Here is a 21,906-nt window from a genome sequence, read left to right as displayed (position 1 = left end):
AAGCAATGTCAATGTTACAACTTAAAAAGCATCAATATATTAAATCAGTCCGTGTCAACTAGGTGATGACAGATAGAAGATGTCACTCACGGATCACCTGGGAAATTTGAGCAGAGAAAGAAATGAGACTGAGGCCCAGAGAGCATAGGTCAAGACAGTCATTCATCATTGGACCTTATTCTGTCAAAATGTAAACATGTCTTGTGTAATCTGTCCATTACACAATAGCTAGTTTTTACTAACTACGATTATTTAATTGAAACTGCACTTTTTTTTTTTTAACTCTGGGTTAGTATTGTAATACCTGATCTGAACTTTTTAAATCTTGGCCTCGACAAATACCTCCTATTAAAAAAAAAAAAACTGAAACTAATAAAAACTTAACTTAAACGTAACCTTTTTTACAATACAAACTAAAGTGAAATGAGGAAACCCACTTTGTAAACTAACTGAGTTGAAAAACAAAAATTGAAAACAAAATGAAAACTAATGGAAAATACCAAACTATAATTAATAGCTCTGGTGTGGACATGAGCTGTCAGTAGTTTGACCTAAGAGTGATTGTTCCTTCTCAGATTGTTTAAAGGCCCAAAGAGATGACATTATTCAATATTTGACCAGGACAAAGTCTATTTTTCTTCTTTTTTTTTTCTACCTTTCTCTACCTCTAAATATCTTATGCCCCCTCAGATTTACATTGAGACCCTTTCCAACCCCCCAGATTGGGACCTACTGCTTTAGGCTTAATAGATGCCGACTTTTGCAAACCCCCAAACTTGTGGCCATTCTGAAATGGACTTTTTGACTAAGCCAAAGACCTGAAACCAAATCAACAAATTATAATCCTCAAATGTACGTACATCATCTGGCCTTATTGCTCACTCAGGTAAAAGTAGCACTGTGTGTCCTGCATTCAAGTTTGACCATATCTTAATCTAAAATACATTGATCTGAACCCGCTTAGTAACTAACTAAAGTCGGCAAATAAATGTAGAATAAACAAAGTACAACATTTGGTAAAGTAGATCTAAAAAGTAGCAGAAAATGAAAATACTTAACTAAAGTACAAGTACCTCAGAACAGTAGCTGAGTAAATGTAGGCTCCTTAAATACTTTCCACTACTGCCTATGATCATACCATATCCCTTCTAAAGTTTCGGACCATTTTAATTTCCTTTTTAATGTTCTAATGTGAACGAGAGACCTGGTTGTGCTGCACATGGCCCTCAGTTTATAACCCTCTGAATTCATGACAGGTTTACGACAGATCACTGAACATAATACTCTTTCATTTAAAGCCAACATAATAAAGTAAAAAATAGTTTACTCTCCTACGTATTTCAATAGCTTAAGATGGTCCTGCGGCTATGTGCTTTATATTACTTGACCTACATGCAGCTTGAGTGGGGCCATAAACACCTTATATTATTTACAGAATGTAGCACTCTAAGAGCCAAAACATTTGCTGTATTTATTGATGCATGCGCTGTGCCAAGTCAGGCAACACACTTTAAGACGCCATTGTGACAGTTCAGAATCAGTCTGATGGATTTATGTTTATTTTATTTTTTTGTGGTGCTTCTAATGCAAATATGGCTTTTTAGTAGACCAGTTTATTGAATAAAAACCATTACTGCATCAAAACATTGTCTTCCATCACTTGCATCGATCCACTACTAGGGGTCAACAAGCTTTAATATCAGAAGAGCCATATTCTGCATCAGTTTTTACAAATCTGTCTGGAGCGGCAAAACATATTTGAGCCTTATAATGAAGGTAGCACAGACTACTAAGTCTAAATTAGCCTATCAACATTTTGAATCGTTCTAAATGAGCGTTCATTGATATGGTGATGTTTGTTGACATAATTTTCGCCCTGTCTTTGCAGAGAGGGGTAAAATATAGAGCACGGCCCGGCCTTAGAGGTACATAGGCTATGACACACATTTTAGTATGAAAGGTTAGGTTTAGAATGAAATGTTATGTGGATTGATTATGTTAGAATCACCTTATGTCTACAACAATGATGAATACAATTTAAAATGTAAAAAAATAACATTCATTTCCATATCATTTTTTGCAAAAGCCACTGGAGAGGGGTTAAAGAGGTTGCAGACCCCTGCGTTAGTCAAACGAGCAGACTCAACACTAGCTTATTATCTCCCTCTAGTGGTTATTGTTTACATTACAATACTGGGTTATACATTCACTGTCTCACCAGTTGGTCAGCTAAATTCAGTCTGACGCTGTGCTGGAAGTAGATCATGAGTAAAAGAAGATCTACAGTGTAGATAATACTCTGTTACAAGTAAAAAGCATGTGTTCGAACTTTTAAAATAAATACTTAGCACTATATACACTTAAAGTGAAAAGTAAAAGTATTCATTATGCAGAATGGTCCATTTCAGAATAATGTGTAACCCTAAGTACTTTTAAGTAACAGTACTTTACTTGAGTACAGTATTCTAGTACTCTTTCCACTGCTGGTGGAATGTCCAAGGACACAAACCAAAAAATATTGGCTTTTACTATTAAAAGTTGGGTATTATTACTTGTATATTGTGTGCTGTTATCGTTTTTTTTTCTTCATATTAGATGTGTGGTATTTTGTTATATGAAAGGAATTCTTTCATATAACAAAATTCCTTCATTTTTAAACATATTTGTGAACAATTTGAAATCATGTCACACCAATGCATTGTCACATTTCATCTCTACAGTCTTTTATGATCTTACATGTGCGTAGATATATACATAAATCCATACACCTAGCCTTTCACTGACAATGTAAATACAGTTCAAATCTAAGTACATGGGAATACAAAAAGTCCATTACAAACAGCTACTTCTTTTACTTACTCAGTACCCAAAGCTGGGCTCTGCTCTTTGCTTTCCCAGAGGTGAACTCCACCACTCCGCTCATGTCCGGGGAGGTTTGTCTGAGGGTCAGCCTGTGGACCGTTCCCATCTTCTCCAGGCGTACCCGAGAGCTGGGCTGTAGCGGCTCCCCATTCAGACTCCACACAGGAGCTTTGAGGACAGGGACTGAGACCTCACACTCAAAGCAGGCTTCGCCAGGGGCCGTGACTTCCACATCCTTCAGCTCACTCACCATTAACACTGACTTGGCTGAGTCAGTGCACAAGAGAGAGGGAAAGCTGTTAGCTTGCAACACATATTTTTTAGCAAATAGTCTGATGAGTCTTTTAGTTAGCCTTTATCCAATTATTATAAGCTTTTTAATCAATTACACTAAGTGGTGAGTGATAGGTCTTTCACAGAGTATGTCTGTTGTATGTCTTCTACTCCCTTTATTTCTGGGAGCTCATGGTATCACTACATGTCTCATCCAACTTGGGCATGCAGTATAGGTGATCTGCCTTTTTCACAGGAGACATTTTGACTAGTAGGAAAAGCACAGATGTTTCTAATATTATTATTATTATTATTATTATTATTATTATTATTATTATATGGCTCTTCTCTATTCAAGTGTCCCAATAAGTAGGACAGTGAGCCAGCATGCACAACACTAAATCAGCCTTATATTTCTTACTCTCAGTTTATAATTTCCATGTGAAAAAGGCTATTGTTATTTTTAAGGTCACTCAATTTTATGGTTTTTATTATGACTCAGTTAGTGTGCAGAGGGTTGAATTGGGCCTGCCATTAGAAAGCCATTGTAACATATATAAATTCAAGTTGACCACAACATCTGTGTAAGAGGAATTCAACCCTCTAGTGTTCTTTAACCAACAAACAGCTAAAAAAAAAATGGCCACATTAAATTTAAACAAGGCAAGGGTGAAAGAAAAACAGCTATGTTAAAAAAAAGGGGGTAAATGTGTTCATTATACATGAAATCCATGTGTTAGCTTTGCTCTGACAGTAGGTGGCGCTATGAGGTCAAGTACTGTATGAGCTCCTCTGTTGCACTGCCATAATAGTAAGGTATCATACTGTTGTTCTTACTTTATAACAGAGATGGCAAAAGTACTCACTTCCCGTACTTAAGTAGAAGTACAGATACTTGTGTTAAAAAACACTCAAAGTAGCCTTGCGAATGACAACCATTTTTTATGTAAAGCTACCTGGACCACACAAATGTCAGATAAGGCCAAGGATGATTGGGAATGTCTTGCTGCTTGTCTGCCAAATCTCTGGGATCTCCGTTTTCTTCATTTTCAATCATGTTGCCGTCCATGCTACTATGTGCTAACGTTACCGCCATCAAGCCACAATGATTTGCCGCGAATGAATGCCGCCGAATCTGTCGAGTCGTCTTGTAGTGGTGCGTCAAGTGCAACGTATATTCCCATCCAATTAGATTGAATTTGGTATTGATGACGCGGAAAATAATAATGGTATAACTGAAATTATTTGAAACTAAAGTAACTAATTATAAGTAACAAAATTTTGTAAAATGTAAGGAGTAGAAAGTACCGATATTCGTGTTACAAATGTAAGGAGTAAAAGTAAAAAGTCGGCACAAAAATAACTAGTAAAGTAAAAATATCTGAAAAATCTACTTGAGTACACTTACAAAGTATTTGTACTTAGTTACTTCCCATCGCTGCTTTATAACACTCTGGGATTGCTGTTGAGCTAGGACAACTAAAGTTCTGGGAGTTGTCACTACTATCTATACTTGGTATAGGATTATTATTCAAAAATATTAACATTTAAGAAGATGGAATCAGATAATTTTTACCTTTTTTTCATAAAAAAAGGACTTAACCGATTAATCCATTATTTAATAGTGGACAACTTATCGATATATCAGTTAATCTTTGCAGCTTAATGTGCGCAAGTGTGTGTGTGTGTGTGTGCAATTATGTACATATGAGTATGTTTCGACTTTCTGGACATATGGGAGTAAGTGAACACGTGCATGTATGTGTTCAGGTGCGCAGGCATATGTGTGCATTTCTTCTGTTTGTGTTTCTCGTTTTTCCCTTTTTTGCTGTTTCTTTTGTTTCAATAAGGGCACTACGTGGCTAGCATTTGATTTATATTGTCACATCATATTGTAACCATACTTACTGGTATTCATTGTATCACTGCTGCCCATGCTTTGTACAAAAACGTGAAAAAAAAAAAGTATAAAAAAAAAAAAATCTTTGCAGCTTGTTCTGCACTGTATTGTATGGTATCACACTGACTGTATTGTATAATTAACTTGAATATGAATGAAAAGCTTTGGCTGTAAATTACACAGTCCTTGGAATTAATCATGAACTATCTTACCCTCCACTGTCAGTTTTGCAGAGCATGTATACTCTCCAACCTGCACGCTGTACATGCCCTCATCATCCAGCACCACCTGCTGGATGATCAGTTTACGATAACAGCCTTCACTGCAGATCTCAAAGCGTTCCGAGGGCAGCACGACATTGCTGCCTTTGTACCAGCGGATACTACATCTGGGGTTGGACACGGTGCAGTCGAGGAGCACGCGGCTCTCCTCCAGGGCGGTCGTATCCTGCAGAGGCTTCACGATGTTGACAGGAATCTCTGAAAAGGACAAACTGCAATTTAGATTTGTCAAACATACTGTGACTTAATAAAATACTTAATATATGTCTAAATTCTAACAACAACAAGATGAGCAAGATAAGATCAAGAGCTTCACAATTCAACACACTTTTTTTTTAACCTTATTTGACCTCTTAAATAACCTGACCTTTTAATTTGAACAGAATAATAACTGCACAGCTTTGAGTGCCTACGGTGTGTAAAGCACATACATTGTTTTCGGTGTAAATCTAAAATTCTGTGCGTAAAGCTAATTGAAAATCTAATGAGCGAACTCAAAGCTCATATACTGAATGGAGTTGGGGCTGGGTGATATGAAGAATATCAAATAGGATATTTTTGATCAAATAACCTTGATGTCGATATTGCGACGATATTGTAGGGTTGACAATTGGTGCTTTCACTAAATATTTACACAATGACATTTGTGCTAAATAATCATCGGTAATGTGGGTATAATTACTAAGTGGGTAGGCAAATAATAGAACAGTCTGGTAAGTTCAGAAAATGACATCACTTTACTGTATTGCCGCCTATAAAATCAGGAAGAGGCCACACTTATATTACAATGTTACGTTATCCAACATCTAAGACGATTGTCAATATTCTCATAGTCTCATATCATATCGATATATTGCCCAGCCCTAGTTGGGACTACAAACATTCCTGCTCTATAAGCCAACCCTAATTGTTTCATATTTATCCTAAATGTATACATACTTCCTTTGGAACACCTAGTAGGCTAATACATATTCATTATACCTTCCACCTCCAGGGAAGCGACAGATTCAACATGTCTGGTGACAAACTTGATCTCTCCAGAGTCCTCTGCTCTCACATTGCACATTAGAAGAAAGTGTTTGGTCCCTGAAATAAGAATACAATTGTCAAGATAAATAATAAGCCTGATAATAATTAGTTCTAGGCAATTCCAGATATTATTTACAGATCATTTTAGTAGATTTTTGTAGATTATCAGACCATTGTAAATCTCATTTACAGTATTTATAAGCATAACATCATCAGCAGAGCTGTGCAGGCACTATGAATTGTGTGCGTGCTTGTGATTTTAAAGCTGACCTTCCTGCCGTATCTTGATGGTGCTGGTGGGTTGTATCCTCTCCCCATTTTTGTACCATTCTCCTGGCACATCCTCCACTGAAACCTCACAAACAAACACCGCGTTCTGATCTTCCTGGATGTCCACGTCCTCCAGGCACTGCAGGATCAGCAGCTCACGCTCTGCCGACAGAATACACAGTAAAGGATGCTTAGGAAATGGCCATCTTTTAATATATCAAAGTAAAAATAAGTACAGAGGAAAAAATCAACATCCTTCTTTTTCGTTGAGCAGGAAGGAACAGGACGTCTGTGCTACAGTATATGATTCCCTTTCCCTTTTCTAAAATACTGTACATGTAATAAATCCCACTTTTCTTTTCTTTTTGTAATACAGCCTACAACTGTACATAGAGAGCTAACTGTACTGCTCAGACATATATGTGTTATACAGTAAATATCAGGCTGTGATGCTGTCATTAACTCAAAGGCAGGTCCTGGTTTACCAGGCAGCATCCCCTCCTATGGTATAACTAAAGGAATACTTACAAAAAACTTTTTATTTTACTTTATTTATTTTTCCATATTATAACGGAATTGTCATTACAGTAATATACATAGCCACTAGTGGTACTATAGTAATATCAGTAGGCCTACCTACTATTAATAGGTCTTAATACTAATAATAGGCCTAATACTAATTAATGACAAAATTGGACTTGTAAAGTACTTTTACTTGTAGTATATATGCTTGGTGAGAGAATTGGAATATGTCCTTACAATGAATTCCTACTCAAACCAAACATGTACCTTTGTAATTTGTTTTGTCTTAGTAATATTGGATCTATGAACATTATTCTACCAGCTTCTGACTGTTCACCTGAGTGCATTTCCTGAGTGCATATAAGCTATTTATTTTGTCATAGAAAAAAAGTATTCACAATTACACACTTTTTCAAATGTTAACCTACAAGTATTTTGAAAAAAGAAATGCAATATGTATCAACACTGTGAAACCTTGCACACCCACACAGGTGCTTTAAATTACTCTGGCTAATTAGACCTCCTAGGTTGAAGTTGGGTGGAGCTTTGCTGAAATTTACATGAAGTACTAATAAAAATCTAATCAGCCATAACTGATTTGGCCTGTGCAAGATGAGTTCTCTTAATACATCCATTGAGTGAACTAAGACCAATGTGCACCATCTTGGTATGCACTTCTCAAGCTAGCAGCCTCCCTAAAGATTGGGTTGGTACATTATTTGTTTGAACTTTTGTTGATGAATGGGTAAGAGAAGCTAATTGTTGGCTAAATGTAAATAACATTTGCCCAGAGAAAATAATAAAGTCCCCAGCATTAAAGAGAAGCAGCACATTAAAGCAGCTAACAAAGAAGTGGCTAACAGCAACAAAGATGGCAGCGCTTATCTGGCATTGTGAGGGCATGGTAAGTGCTTTTTCTCTTCTGTTTTTGTTGCTCAGAATAATCCTACATGACATGATCAAGCTAACTACACTGGGAGGGTTGATATCCTGTGAATATATATATATATATATATATATATATATATATATATATATATAGCTACTTTGACTAGCTGTGACAAAGCTAAACGTTAGCCTACTTCACTTGCTAGCAGTATGAGTGGAAACATAGCTATGTCTGTGTGTTTCTCTCATGTTATGGTGTGTGCATTTGTGGGATGAGCAGCAGCGCTGAGTATGTGGGTTGCGCCCCTGGCACCTCCTTGTCATGCTGGTCACCAGCCTGGTCACACACTGCTGTGGGATGGCATCCCATTCTTTAACCAGCATTTGTAGCAAGTCAGCCAACGTGGTTGTGTTTGTTACTCTAGCACGAACAGCACGCCCAAGCTGATCCCACAAGTGTTCAATGGGGTTGAGGTCAGGACTGCTGGCAGGCCATTCCATCCTCTCCACTCCCACATTCTGGAGGTAGTCTCTGATAAACCCCGCCCTGTGGGGGCGAGCGTTGTCATTTTGGAGGATAGAGTTCGGTCCCAGACTGTGGAGATATGGGATTGCCACTGGTTGCAGAATCTCATCTCTATATCTCTCTGCATTGAGATTGCCTCCAATGATGACAAGCCTTGTTTTTCCAGTAAGGGAGATGCCGCCCTACACCATCATACTGCCTCCACCAAAAGGTGTTAATCTATCGGTGCAGCAATCAGCATAGCGTTCTCCGCGTCTTCTCTACACTTTGACCCTATGATCCAACTGCCGTAGGCAGAATCTGGACTCATCACTGAACATAACGTTCCTCCACATGTTCAGCTTCCAGTGCACGTGTTGCAGTCACCAGCGCAAACGGGCCTGGCGGTGAAGGGCAATGGCAGAGAAGATTTGGCAAATTTTTCATGGGCGCAATCCACATACTCAGCGCTGCTGCTCATCCCACAAATGTATGCCCCATTTGTAAGGGAACTAAACAGGCTTTCTAACGGTATAAGATTTATTGCCAAAAAACATTGTTACCACAGAGAAATAATCTATTTCCTTACTTTTTATGCTAAGTTTATTTTTGGCAGGAAAGTCCTCTACAAGAAGCAGAGAAAGTATCACTCTTTATTCAACCTTTTTCAAATGGTTAATGGTTAATGTATTTGTAGTAACTTGCAGGGAATGAATTGGCAAATTAATCAATTAAAAATGGGGCCAAATTCCATTTAAAAGAAATGTGTTGAAATTACATTGTGCCTTAAAATAGAACACGTCTTTTTTCAAGATAATGATTGTTTGAATTTGAACATTTTAGCTCATAGAAAATATAAATATTACAATAACTCTGCATTCAAAACCCTTTATTAATAGAGAGGAGACTGTCCGGTAACAGGGTGGACATTTGGCCTATGTCACATGCTTAGAATTTGGTCAAAATTATTAGACCATAATATCCTGACTTGGACCAATATAGTTTTCTTATAATATAGTTTAACAAGCCCTCCTTCAGATGAAATATTGATGATGGATATTTTTTTAATAGACTGTAAACAAGGCTGAAATGGCACTAAATAGTAGGAATGACCCATAAAGTTGGTGAGGGAATGAGGAGACTCATTGTTTAAAGTAAATGACTGACCCATAGCTAACCCATGTATGAATTTCTTAAAGTGTCCTGTAACTGAGTTAGCCACATTTTTTGACAAAAAACTGATGCAAAGTGTTGTAAAACAAATGTAACCCACAGCATGTGGAGCTTACTCAGCCAATACCTCTCTATGGCCTCTAGTTTCACAGCAGTAATTTTGGTAGTTTGGGCTTCTGGTGTTTTAGTACTGTTTCCCAACCATATATTGTTAAATTGTTTGTGCAGTTCTCTTGAATAAAATTACACATCTTCAGGCAACCCTTACCACTGTAGTAGTATACCACTGTAACACTAGAGGCCCTTTTCTGTAGTTTTTAAGACAGCAGACCTTACCATAGACCTCCACAGTGCAGGATGTAGTAGCATCTCCAACATCGCAGGTGTACATGCCAGAATCACTGACATGACATTTCATGATCTGAAGAAACCGTTTCCTTCCCATTGCATAAATGCGCAAGTCCTTGCTTGGCTTCAGCTCAACCCCGTTCTGAAAATGATAAAAAAAAAAAAAAAGGATTTAATTTCAAGTACAATTAGGCCTAATCATCTCCAAACAATTAAAACTGCAGCCTATGTGATGCATTGTCCGATTGAGTGATCTTTTTTTTTTTTTTTATTGTTCCAAATTGATCAACACAAAGTTGACAAAATACAACAGAGCAGAAATGTATTTTAGGCTACTTTAAGACTTGAGCTCAAAAGTTGGTCAAAAATATTTAAATGCTTTGTTCACAAATATTTTGGCTAAATCAGATAGTGTCTTACTATCATGCGTTTGTTCAATGTTCCTGATGCTGTGTTAATTGTGTCCGTTAGCGACTTTATAAAGGCCAGTGCTTTTATTTTGAAGAAGTAATGTCGGTAAGAGAACAAGATGCACGGTCAGGTGTGTCTTTCAAAAAAAAGTTTAGTTTTGTTTAGCACCTGGCTGATAAGGGCACAAGGTTTGTCAATATTTCGTTTCCTATTGTAATTGATAATGAGTGACTTTATTATTTATTTTTGTAGTTTTGCTTAGTTGGAGAAAGAATGTGCTAGCAAGAATGCTATGCTGGCTCAATGTACTGTAATTTCAGCCATGTTAACAAGTAATTAGTATTCCTTGGTTTGCTACCCTACATCTAAGACGTGCTGTGTATTGCAGTAACTACAGTATTATGTTGCGAAGCACGCTTAAAGTGTAACTCTCGCCAAAATGCAACCTAGGGTCTTTTTGTGAATGTACCCAAGTCAAACTTTCGTTTAAAAGCATATTTAGGACGGAAACGCCACTTTTAAGATGTACCGTATTTTTGTTTTTCGGTCAAATGGCCTTTTGAATGGGAGTAATAGGGGCACTTTTATGCTAGACTCAAAATAGCTATTTTTAAAACACTAAGAAGGCTCGACACAACATGAGACTTTGCTCGAAGTATCACGGGGGTCTCTATACCTTAACTACACCGGTGTACAAGGGATATACTAAATCTGTGGCTACTTGTTTTGATATCGACTCGTTTTGACTGCCGAGGTGGTAGCGGCCGGAAACAACAAGAGCTACGGTGAGTTGTTCAAAACCTTTCTTTTTAGTAAACTCTGGGTACACAAACAATGTTGTCAATGCTTTTGTTAAGGTGTAGAGCCCCCCATGATACTTGGAGCAAAGTCTCATGTTGTGTCGAGCCTTCTTAGTGTTTTAAAAATAGCTATTTTGAGTCTAGCATAAAAGTGCCCCTATAACTCCCATTCAAAAGGCCATTTGACCGAAAAACAAAAATACGGTACATCTTAAAAGTGGCGCTTCCGTCCTAAATATGCTTTTAAATGAAAGTTTGACTCGGGTGCATTCACAAAAAGGCCCTAGGTTGCATTTTGGCGAGAGTTACGCTTTAAATTGGGAGGGCTACAGAATTACTAATAACGCTATTGTGAACCATCAGTTGAAGAGTTATAGGCCTTTTCAGACCAAACAGTTTGAGCTGCAGCAGCATACTGCGCCCGCGCTTTGCTTGACGCAGCAAAAAGCCGCCGTCGTGCGGCGCAAGCCATTGGAAATAAAGGGTTTCAGAGGGCAGCGGTGTCGTTGCCGCATTTGGTCTGAGAGGCCTAATAGACCATCATTCCCGCCTGAAGGGGATGATTCACATTGGATATATCTTTTGGATATAAAGTTTTTTGGCTCCCAAGTTTTGCAAAATAATTTTATGTTGAAAAACAAGGAATCCAACAACTTGCCTTCATCCATTTCACATCAACGTTGTGTCTTGACAGCTCACACTCAATAGAGATTACTGCACCGTCAGGGAATTTCTGGTCTTCCAGTTTTCTGAAAATGGTCACTGGAGGCTCTGGAGAAAAAGCATGCTTAGTTAGGCAAGCAAAAAGGTTTTCTTGAATTTCTCTAAACAATGCACCAAGTATATGTGTTGCTGCTCAAAATTAAAGTAGCAATATGGTTCAGTAATGTGGACTAATTTACCGCAATGAGATTTTCATCCAATTGTCATCGCCGTAGCTCAAAGGGATAATGCATACATAGTGACTTGGCATTGAGGGGATTATTTTACAGCATGCTGTTAAACTAGCACCTGACAGATAAGAGTGAACAAAGCTACCGCTTCTCACTGGGTCATGCTAGGCTTCTTTGTGTTTGTAACATGAGCCTGGCTAAAGCCAACAGAAGTAGAGCCGTCACTCTATTTTATTATCATGCCTCAACTGGTTGGCATCTGGTCTACTGAGTGGACCACTTTAGCTACCAGTCTTGAGTTAACGGCAAAATGTTTCAGTCACTTTTTGATTTGGTAGCACTGCAGTGTATTGTACATGTGCGTGTTGAAAAGTTGCAAAGTAGATATTGTAGATTAGTTAATTAGACTAATGACAACACTACGGCCTTGTAATAAGTACATCTCCTCAAAATGACTTTTACTAGTTTTTAGATTTGACCACATAGAATTATGCTGTTATATTTCTACTATAGTGAAATCAAACATTGGTATCTGCTTGTTGAAACATTGGCATAACCTCTTCCTAAATTACCTACCCTTCACAACAAGCCTTGCAGTCGTTTTCAGATTCTCTACACAGAACATAAAGGTGCCAGTGTCTTCTACTGATAGGTTGGAGATGGTGAGACTGTGGACTTGTCCTTTGGCACTCATACGGAAGTGATTTGTCGGCTTAAGCTTGATTGCGTTTCTCATCCAGGTGCCTTGGACATCGGGATGGGAGAGCTCCACCTCAAAAGATGCAGTTTCTCTCTCTATGGTTTTAATGTCAGTCAGCCCTTTCTTGATTGTGATTTTTCGAGCTGTAAAGAAAATTGCAGAGCTGTGTATAAGGCATCACAGTACTCTTAACAAGTGCAAGTACATTTAGCTTCGTGGCCGTTGTTTGTGTTGATACTTTTTTTTAGTATAATGTAACCTGAATAATAGTTAAACAAAGGTTATGTTTGAAAGATAGGCCACCGTAACAAGTATTTTCATTCCACTTTTAACATTGAGCAGATATGGTGTCCATTGTGTGTGTGTGTTACAGAATAGGCTTGGAGTCTGTTCTGTACAGTCTGCAGTTAAACAATACAAGCTGGCACATATTGACAAGCCAATAGTTTAGTCATTTGAGTGTGGGGCTTTACACAAAAGCCAGCTTTGAAACTGCCAACATTTTTCACTTATTCTAACAGACGAGCATTCCCTGTGGAAAAAAGGAGTGTTTATTTTGGAGACCTGATGACAGCAACCTTAGTTTTGAAGGCCAGGGTGTAAATTTAGATGCAATGAGAGGAGATCCAAATTCATAGGGGGTGCCAACAGCAGCCTGAAGTCCTGACTTTCCCCTTCCCACCCAAAATAGTGTTGAAAGAACAGCTTTTAATTCACTGACTGGCCTGTGGATCATAGGGCTAAGAAATATAAGAAGCATGCTCAAAGAAAAACAAGCATAAGTACGTCTTAATCACTACAAGATGTTTTATGGTGTGTCGAGCTTGCTACTTTCAAAAATATGTAAGTGGTGCTTGTTCATAGGTCAAATTTAACTTTGGAAAAAGGAATTCTAGTCATTGAACAGCAGAATCTTAACTTGTTATCTATCAAGCACTCCCCTTAAAAATGTTATCTGATTTGCCTTTGACATAGATAATGAAATCATCAGAGCTTGGTTGATCCTGTGTTAATACTAAAGTCGGCTTGGGCTGTAAGGCTATCACCTGTTGGTCGCCATCATGCTCCAGTACAAGAGCCACCCTGGTCCCCAGTCACTCAAATTACTCTTACTCAGTTAATTAAGCTTTGCCTTTACAAGAAGCAGTGATGGGCGGGGGGGGGGGTTGCAGGAGGTTGGGTCGTCGGCAACAACGGTAAACAAACAACAACAGGGCATAGTGAGAACACATGCACACTCACGTTCCACTGTGAGCTGGGCTTGCGTGCGGTCATGGAGGGTTTCACAGCTGTAGGTGCCCCGGTCAGACATGGCCAGATTGAAGATGGTGAGACTGTGTTTTCGGCCCTTGTGTTTCAGGGAATTCTTGGCTCCAGGGTGGATCAGCACCCCTTGCCTCATCCACTGCACCTCTCCCGAATCCAGACTCACCTCCACCTCTAGAGTTGCCTCGCTGTACTCTTCAGCTACAACTGGTGTCATCTTCTTGGTAAACAACACCTGTTGCTCTAAAATGAATTTAAGGAATTACTAGATAGCAGCATTTATCATGTCAATGATTTTTGTTTAATTTCTTTGTTAATTCTACGATACTCTAAAGCCATTTCTAGACAAAGGAAATTATAATATAGACCATCAAAAAATCAGCAAGGTTACATTAAAAGTTCAAGCACACAACAAGTATAAAGCTTAAAGGAGCCCCCTGCAGCATCACATACACCATGACTACTGAGCCACTTGTGTCTCTCAGTTACCAGAGGAATTCTAACAGGAGAAGCTGCTAAGCACTAGCCGTCAAAGGCGCCTGTGCAACAATTTCAACTTGTCCGAAATGGTCATTATTTTGTGTGTGTATATGTATATGTGTGTGTGTGTGTGTGTGTGTGTGTGTGTGTGTGTGTGTGTGTATATATATATATATATATATATATATATATATATATATATATATATATATATATGCTTATGTGATATTAATGGTACACAGGCATTTACACTCTCTTACAGAACTTTTATGTTTATTACTCCAGTGTTGCTGACAATAACTCAAAAATGTCACAGCTACCAGAGATCTGAGGTTATTGAACAGTAAAATGGTTGTTAAATGTAGCTTCTGTGATATATTAACACAAATGTATATTTAGTGTTAATGAATGGGAGAACAACTCTCACCTTGAATGTGGAGTTCTGCCTCTGATACCAACCCCTCTGCATCAGCTGTTACTCTGCCGCTATCTGAAACCATGCAGTTGTGGATGCAGAGCATGTGGCATAGTCCGTTACTTGAAGTGACAGTGCGCTCATTTAGAGCTACTTGCTTGCCATTTAAGCTCCACACCAACCGACTGTCCTCTGGTGAGACCACACACTTAAATACTGCATCTTCTCCTTCACAGACCGTGATGTTACGAAGCTCCGCTATGAACTCAACAACACGGGGAGCTGAAGGCAAAGCAGTCAGCTGAATTAGATTCCTTTTGCTCAAAATATTAAGATGTATGCTATGTATGTAAAGTATTTTAAACTATTTTCAATATGTTATTTTTCTCTGACCTGCCTTAACGTTGAATTATTTAAACTTACTTTCTACAGTGACAGTAGCTGAGGTCCTGTCATCTGTGGATTCACAGGCATATTCTCCAGCATCTTCTTCCACTAGTTGGTGGATGGTAAAGCTTCGTTCGCGGCCTTGTGCCCTTATTGTGTGCCGACGGCTTGGAGAGATCTCTTGGCCATCTTTTAGCCACTGGACATCTCCTTTGGGCTTGTTTATCTCACATCGTAATATAAGACTACTGCCCTCCAGAGACACAGCGTTCTCCAGTGGTCGGATAAATTTCACCTTCATTTCTGATGAGTAAGAATAAAGGAATACAATCAAGTATGTTTACTTGGAAATATTGGGCACATTAAGTTTAGGAGTGCCAAATTCTTACCTTTGACTAAAAGACTGAAATACATCTCATCTGTGTTTACGTCACAGACATATTCCCCAGAATCTGACAGCTGCAGGGGATTAATGGTGAGCTTGTGGGTATTACCCTCACTGGAGATGTGAATGTTGTCCCCATTCAATAGTTGGCCATCTTTCAGCCACCGAACATTAGCTCTTTCTCGGCTCACAATGGCACACAGCGTAACACTCTCATTTTCATAGGCTGAGACGTTATTTTTTGCTTTTTTATTCTCAAACTTGACTGGCAGCTCTGAGAAAAATTAGATTTACAGAAAGATTGCTTGTAAATTCCATGTTTAAACATGAAACAATAGGTTTCCAAAATCCTGCAGAACCTACAGAAATTCAATCTATACATGTTTCAAAGTAATTTAAATCTTACCTTGGACTTCAACAATTGTTGTCAGTTTGTCATCGATGGCATCACAAATGTATTTTCCAGAGTCGGAGGGCTGGAGTCCAGAGATGACAAGCTTCCTCACAACGTCATAGCTGTCAATTTTTATACGAGTGTCTGGTTTCAGTATCACACCATTGCATAACCATTGAACGGTAGCGTTTGACCGAGACACCTCACACTCCAAAATAAGGTCATCTCTTTCTACCAGGATATGATGCTCTGGGTGGCCTGAGTTTCCAATGATTTGTACTTGAGGCTCTGAACATAAAAGACGTATCATTATTGTTCTGCGTAAAGGAAATACAGATAACATTAGCATTGCTTAATACAATGATTACCTTTGACAGTGATATAGAAGACCATCTTATCGTCCACTGCATCACAGGTGTACTCTGCCGAATCTTCGAGCCCAGCATTTAAGACAACTAGTGATCGGAAAACGCCTTGCTCCTCGCTACAGTATCGCTCAGTGTCATCAATTAGCTGATTATCTTTGTACCAGCTGACTGAGGCATTGGATCTTGATAGTTCACACACAAGAATGATGTCATCTGATACTAAGAACTGCTTTTCTGTCTTTGCATCGGTTTTTCCAAGAATTTTTACAGGCAACTCTGAAAATGAATAAAATCTCTATTAGAACAGAAATTCCTCTAAGCACCGAGTAAAATGCACCGAAATCCCCGAAAGATTGTTTTAACTTCTCATGAGTTATGATCTTAGTATCTGGATGAAGTCAATGATCTGGTCTAAATTAGCATAGATTTTCTAGTCTTTCATAATCTGGATCTTGAGTACATAATTTAAAGAACTCGTAAATATTGTCATCTTTCGGGACTTTGGGGGCTCCATATCATTTTGAAGTTATAGTTTTAAGTACGATAACCTACCTTGCACGTTAACATTGAAATCCATCACATCATCCTTTGCATCGCAGACATATTGCCCAGCATCCTCCATTGTTAGTGAGTGAACGGTTAATTGACGCATGACACCATCCTCAAGGATGGTGATATTTTTGGAGTCTTCTACTTCTTCCCCATTCTTCTTCCAGGTGACCTCGGCATTTGATCTTGAAACCTCACAGTCTAGAACCAGAGTCTCCCCAACCACTTTGTCCACTCTTCCTGCCATCTTCCTTGCACGTACGAAGCGAACAGGAGGTTCTGTGCATTTAGAAAATGTTGTCAGAAATGGATAAACACTGACAGAGCAACATATTTAGAGGACCTACTTTTTTTCCTACTTTAGTGTCCTTTACCTGCTATGTTTACAAAGAATGTCACAGACTCATCTGCAGTATCACAGACATATTCAGCTGAATCTTTGACGGTAGTTTCTGGTATAATAAGTCTTCTGTAGACACCATCCACCTCTAAGATAAGGTTGTCATTCTCCTCCACTTCGAGTCCGTCTCGATACCAGCGCACCACTGCATTGGGCCGTGAAATCTCACAGCTCAGTACCATTCTCTCAGAGGTCTGCTGGCACAGTTCCATTTGGGACTGACTTGGGGAAACAATCCGCACCGGAGGTTCTGGAAAGGGGCGTTATCATCTAGTTTAGCCATCAGTCATTAGTTTAATGAATGGTACAAGATAGTCTACATTGTTTTCGAGGTGTCAAGTTGATGCATATATTGCCTGCAGAACTGTCTATGATGCATCAGGGGTCCTGGATGAATCAGTTAAACCCTAACTTTGGCAATGGTAAAGGCGTTAGTATGCTTCAAACAAAGTGCTTCTTAGGTCATCGAACAGCGTCTGAACCCTCCTCCCCACCTTTCGAATGTTAAAATTGTTATTTTCTTTCTAAACTTGATAACTCAACAAGCATGGCCCCATCACATAGTGATTGGACAGGTGTGTGGGGGTAATAAACCAGCAGGATTCAAACTTAATTTATACGTGTCACTCTTACACCCTTTCTATGATGGCTTTCCAACCAACCCTCAACTGCGGCCATTTTAAAATGGGTATTAACGCGCTTCCCTCTAGACGAGCTTGTTCGTTTGAAGCACACTGATACCACAATCTACTCCTTTTTACTTTTTGCTAATACAATACTGAGATACTTGCATACATTCAAACATACTGTAAGTAGACTCAGGGATTTTACCTGTAATACTAAGGTGAAAGAATATTGAAGCGTCAGCTGTATCACAGATATATTCTCCAGAATCTTCGACTCCACTAGAAATAATCTTCAGTCGTCGATAAGGGCCTTCAATCTTGAGCTTGATGTTCTCACTCTCTTGCAGCTTTTGGCCATCTTTGTACCAGCTGACGACACCATTTGGACGAGACAATTCGCAGCTCAGAATAATTTCCTCAGGGACATGACGGTCAAGGTGGACATCCTCTTTGGGGTAGATTATCACCACCGGGGGCTCTTAGAAAGAAGAATACATGAAATTGAAACATTGTCCACGTAAGTCAATATAAGTGATTTTTTCTTTTTGTGTGCAGTTTTTATAAGCTATTTTATTACCTCGTATGTTAACCTTATACATTAGAACATTGTCTCCTGCACGGCACGTGTATGTGCCTGTGTCGGACAGTTGGGCTGAATGTACTGTCAGATTCCTTGTGGTGCCCTCTGCTTGCATTGTGATATTGTTGCATGGTTGCACTTCAGTGCCATCTTTGTACCACTGGACAACACCATCAGTCCTTGATACTTCACATGACAGGACAAGCTGTTCTTTTTCCACAACACTCTTGAAAAGGTCCTCCTCTGGGATATCAACAAATGTTACCGGTGGCGCTGCAGAAAACGGTACACAAAAGAAGTGAGTTGTTGCTTCAACATGGAATTAATTGTTGATGCCCATGCATATACATGCTGATTTAAATCCCTGCTATCTAGATAACAACTCTTCATAGACATCAAAATGATCAGTGGGTGTTAATCCACTTTTAAAGCAAAGTGAAAAACAATTTTTGAAGCAGTGCACTGATGTAATGCAATTACCGTAGTTGTGTTGGAAAACCCAGCAGACTTATTAAAATACATGCTATTAAATGTGAAGCACGTATATGAAAAGCAACTAATGTTTAATGAAATTAGGACATTTAGAAGGGAATCAGCTATGATGAATATGATGATGATCAGGTTTTGCTTCCTTCTTAGATATTAGAGGTCATGAAGTTGTATCAGAGTCTACAATGACGACAACTTTCCGAGAAAAAGCTTAGCATATCACCTTTCACCTCTGCATAGAAATCGTTGAAATCTGAATCATCATCAGTTTTACAACTGTATACCACAGAGCATGAAGACGTGGCCGACTTCGTAACCAGTGCCCTTTCTTTGCCCCCTGAATCGAAGTTTATTCCTGATTTTGGCACGAGTTTTGTTCCATCCTCACACCAACAGGTCTGGCTTGTAGGGTCTGAGATCTCACACTGCAGATTGATCGGGCTGCCTGCTTCAACAGATTTGCTCCTCTCAGCCTCTGGAACAGCTGAGAATCAAACTGGTGCTATAGGAATTTCAATCCATTGAACAGTAGATATAAATCAGATTTGCTAAGCTATCCTATGTAACAGTGAGATCACTCACGTCAACAGTGCTAGAGTCATGGACTCGCATGCAATCAGTGATACAGCAAAATGGAACATGAATCTCTTTTTTTTTTGTCTATTTGTTCATTAAATCTTTGTTGTTACAGAACATGTACAGCTTAATTGCCTTTTAAACAGGGGGTCTGCAGTATCTACAACTCATCCTTCATAAGCTCTATTTTGTTCTCCATCAACTCCTGATGAAAATATCTGGCTCTTTAGCTACTAAATGGTCAACTATGTTCAACAGCTAGTTGCCAACTTTGTCAGTCTCCCATGCTAGGCAGGAAGCACACAGCCTGTGTATCAGATAAAACAGTAGCCTGTTGCATTTGGAAACGGGGTTAATGAGGGGAGTGAGACTGAACCAAACAGTAAAGTAGCTGGCTATAAAACCAGAACAATGTGCCGAATAACAATGAAACGCTCTGTGGAGCTGAAGGAAACTGCAGTCCAGTGAACACTCGCTGTGGTTTGTTACTACAAGCAACCCCTTTCACATTACACATAGACATTTGATCAACTGTTAAAGGACAATTCCGGCGCAAAACGAACCTAAGGGTTATTAACAGATGTGTACCCACTCTGTCGCTCTCTGGGACATGTTTTCATGCTAATTGAATGAGTTTTTAGCTTGAAACAAGCTAGCGCGGACCGCTGATTAGCTTAGAACACTAGTATTCGGGGCACAGGGAACGTAAAAACAAATTTACACCACTAAAAAGGCTCAAAATATCACCAAACTTCAAAGGTAGCATAATGAGGGTCCCTAAATGTTAACCGAAGCATTGAGAACATTGTAAATGTACAGACAGTTTATTGAAAAGATAAGATGCGGGAGCTCCGTGAAAGGGCTACAAGAGAGAGAGAGCTACCGGTAGTCAATGCCGCAACACAGCCTCGTACTTTTGGGAAACTGGTGGTGTACCTGCGGACATTGTGAAGCTATGGCCACCGAACAGGAGTGTCTGTGTTGCAAGGAGTGGGACCTGTTGCGTCGCAATGCCCAAAAGACGCAGTGTTTTGTACAGTCTGAAGATTTCCTCTCTCTGATAAACAGGGCTGTACTTGAAACTCGGCGATCAAGACAGGAGGGACCAGATGGACAGTTATCCACTGAGTAAGTACACTAGACAAGTTATGCAGAGTGCGATTATTTCAGATATATTGAGCAAATTGTTTTTGATTTTAGTTTGCATTGCCAGCTGTAAGTCATGACCAGTTTCCAAGACAGCGGCGGCATGTAAACATGAACACGAGTGTCTTTATATAATCTATCTTTTCAATAAACTGTCTGCACACTTAGAAAGTTCTCAATGCTTCGGTTAACATTTAGGGACCCTCATTATGCTACCGTTGAAGTTTGGTGATATTTTGAGCCTTTTTAGTGGTATAAATAGCGATTTGTTTTTACGTTCCCTTTGCCCCGAATACTAGCGTTCTAAGCTAATCGGCGGTCCGCACTAGCGTCTTTCAAGCTAAAAACTCATTTGATTAGCATGAAAACATGTCCCAGAGAGCGACAGAGTGGGTACACATCTGTTAATACCCCCTAGCTTCGTTTTGCGCCGGAATTGTACTTTAAAATGAAAATTGTGATTGGGCAGTTTTAAGATGTAGTTGTACCACCATGCTCTTAACAAAGTCCAGTCTGAATGGGCCTTTAAGTACCAGTATTTGCTTGTTAAAGCAAGAATGACATAGACCTACATTAGACCTACATATCAATACTGCTTCTTAAAAAAATAGCAATATTGAAAAATATCTATTCGTTTACATATTAATCCATGGTCAAATTTAAGAAAGCTGTGACAGCATTACATTTTCTATCAGGGTGTATATTTCTGCCAAAATTAAAGTACAAAATTATCACTACACCATATCTCAGAACATTATAGAATAAAATAAAAAAAAGTTGATCCAATAGCCAAACATTCACTGAAAGAAGTTAGTGATTCTGACAAAGCTGAAAATACTTAGATCACCTGCAACATCCACCTTGAATTCTATACGGTCGTCTGCGGCCTCACAGCTGTACAACCCAGAGTGTCTGACTTCTGCTGATGGAATAACCAACGCTCTCAATTTTTCTTTTGTTTGGATTTCACATTCACTCTTTGGAAATAGC

The 21,906-nt window shown here is 39.0% G+C and overlaps 1 protein-coding gene across 1 annotated transcript in view; it reads right to left on the bottom strand.

Annotated features, from left to right (window-relative positions):
• Positions 1–2,851: 2,851 nt before the first annotated feature.
• Positions 2,852–21,906, bottom strand: part of obsl1b (obscurin like cytoskeletal adaptor 1b) — a 34,410-nt gene continuing 15,355 nt past the window's right edge. The window contains exons 7-21 of the mRNA XM_078262863.1: positions 18,703–18,978; positions 18,331–18,603; positions 17,474–17,749; positions 17,103–17,378; positions 16,551–16,826; positions 16,195–16,470; positions 15,029–15,298; positions 14,098–14,364; positions 12,732–12,998; positions 11,921–12,033; positions 10,040–10,193; positions 6,616–6,777; positions 6,298–6,402; positions 5,248–5,514; positions 2,852–3,129 (exon numbers count right to left, since the gene is read on the bottom strand). Coding sequence (XP_078118989.1) covers positions 2,852–3,129; positions 5,248–5,514; positions 6,298–6,402; positions 6,616–6,777; positions 10,040–10,193; positions 11,921–12,033; positions 12,732–12,998; positions 14,098–14,364; positions 15,029–15,298; positions 16,195–16,470; positions 16,551–16,826; positions 17,103–17,378; positions 17,474–17,749; positions 18,331–18,603; positions 18,703–18,978 — 3,536 coding nt within the window. The remainder of the gene's footprint in view (positions 3,130–5,247; positions 5,515–6,297; positions 6,403–6,615; positions 6,778–10,039; positions 10,194–11,920; positions 12,034–12,731; positions 12,999–14,097; positions 14,365–15,028; positions 15,299–16,194; positions 16,471–16,550; positions 16,827–17,102; positions 17,379–17,473; positions 17,750–18,330; positions 18,604–18,702; positions 18,979–21,906) is intronic.

The sequence above is a fragment of the Sander vitreus genome, chromosome 11 (genome assembly GCF_031162955.1).
Source record: "Sander vitreus isolate 19-12246 chromosome 11, sanVit1, whole genome shotgun sequence".
In the NCBI taxonomy this organism is placed as follows: Eukaryota; Metazoa; Chordata; class Actinopteri; order Perciformes; family Percidae; genus Sander; species Sander vitreus.
Note: the sequence above shows the minus strand (reverse complement) of the source record. Positions and strands in the feature narration are given on the sequence as shown.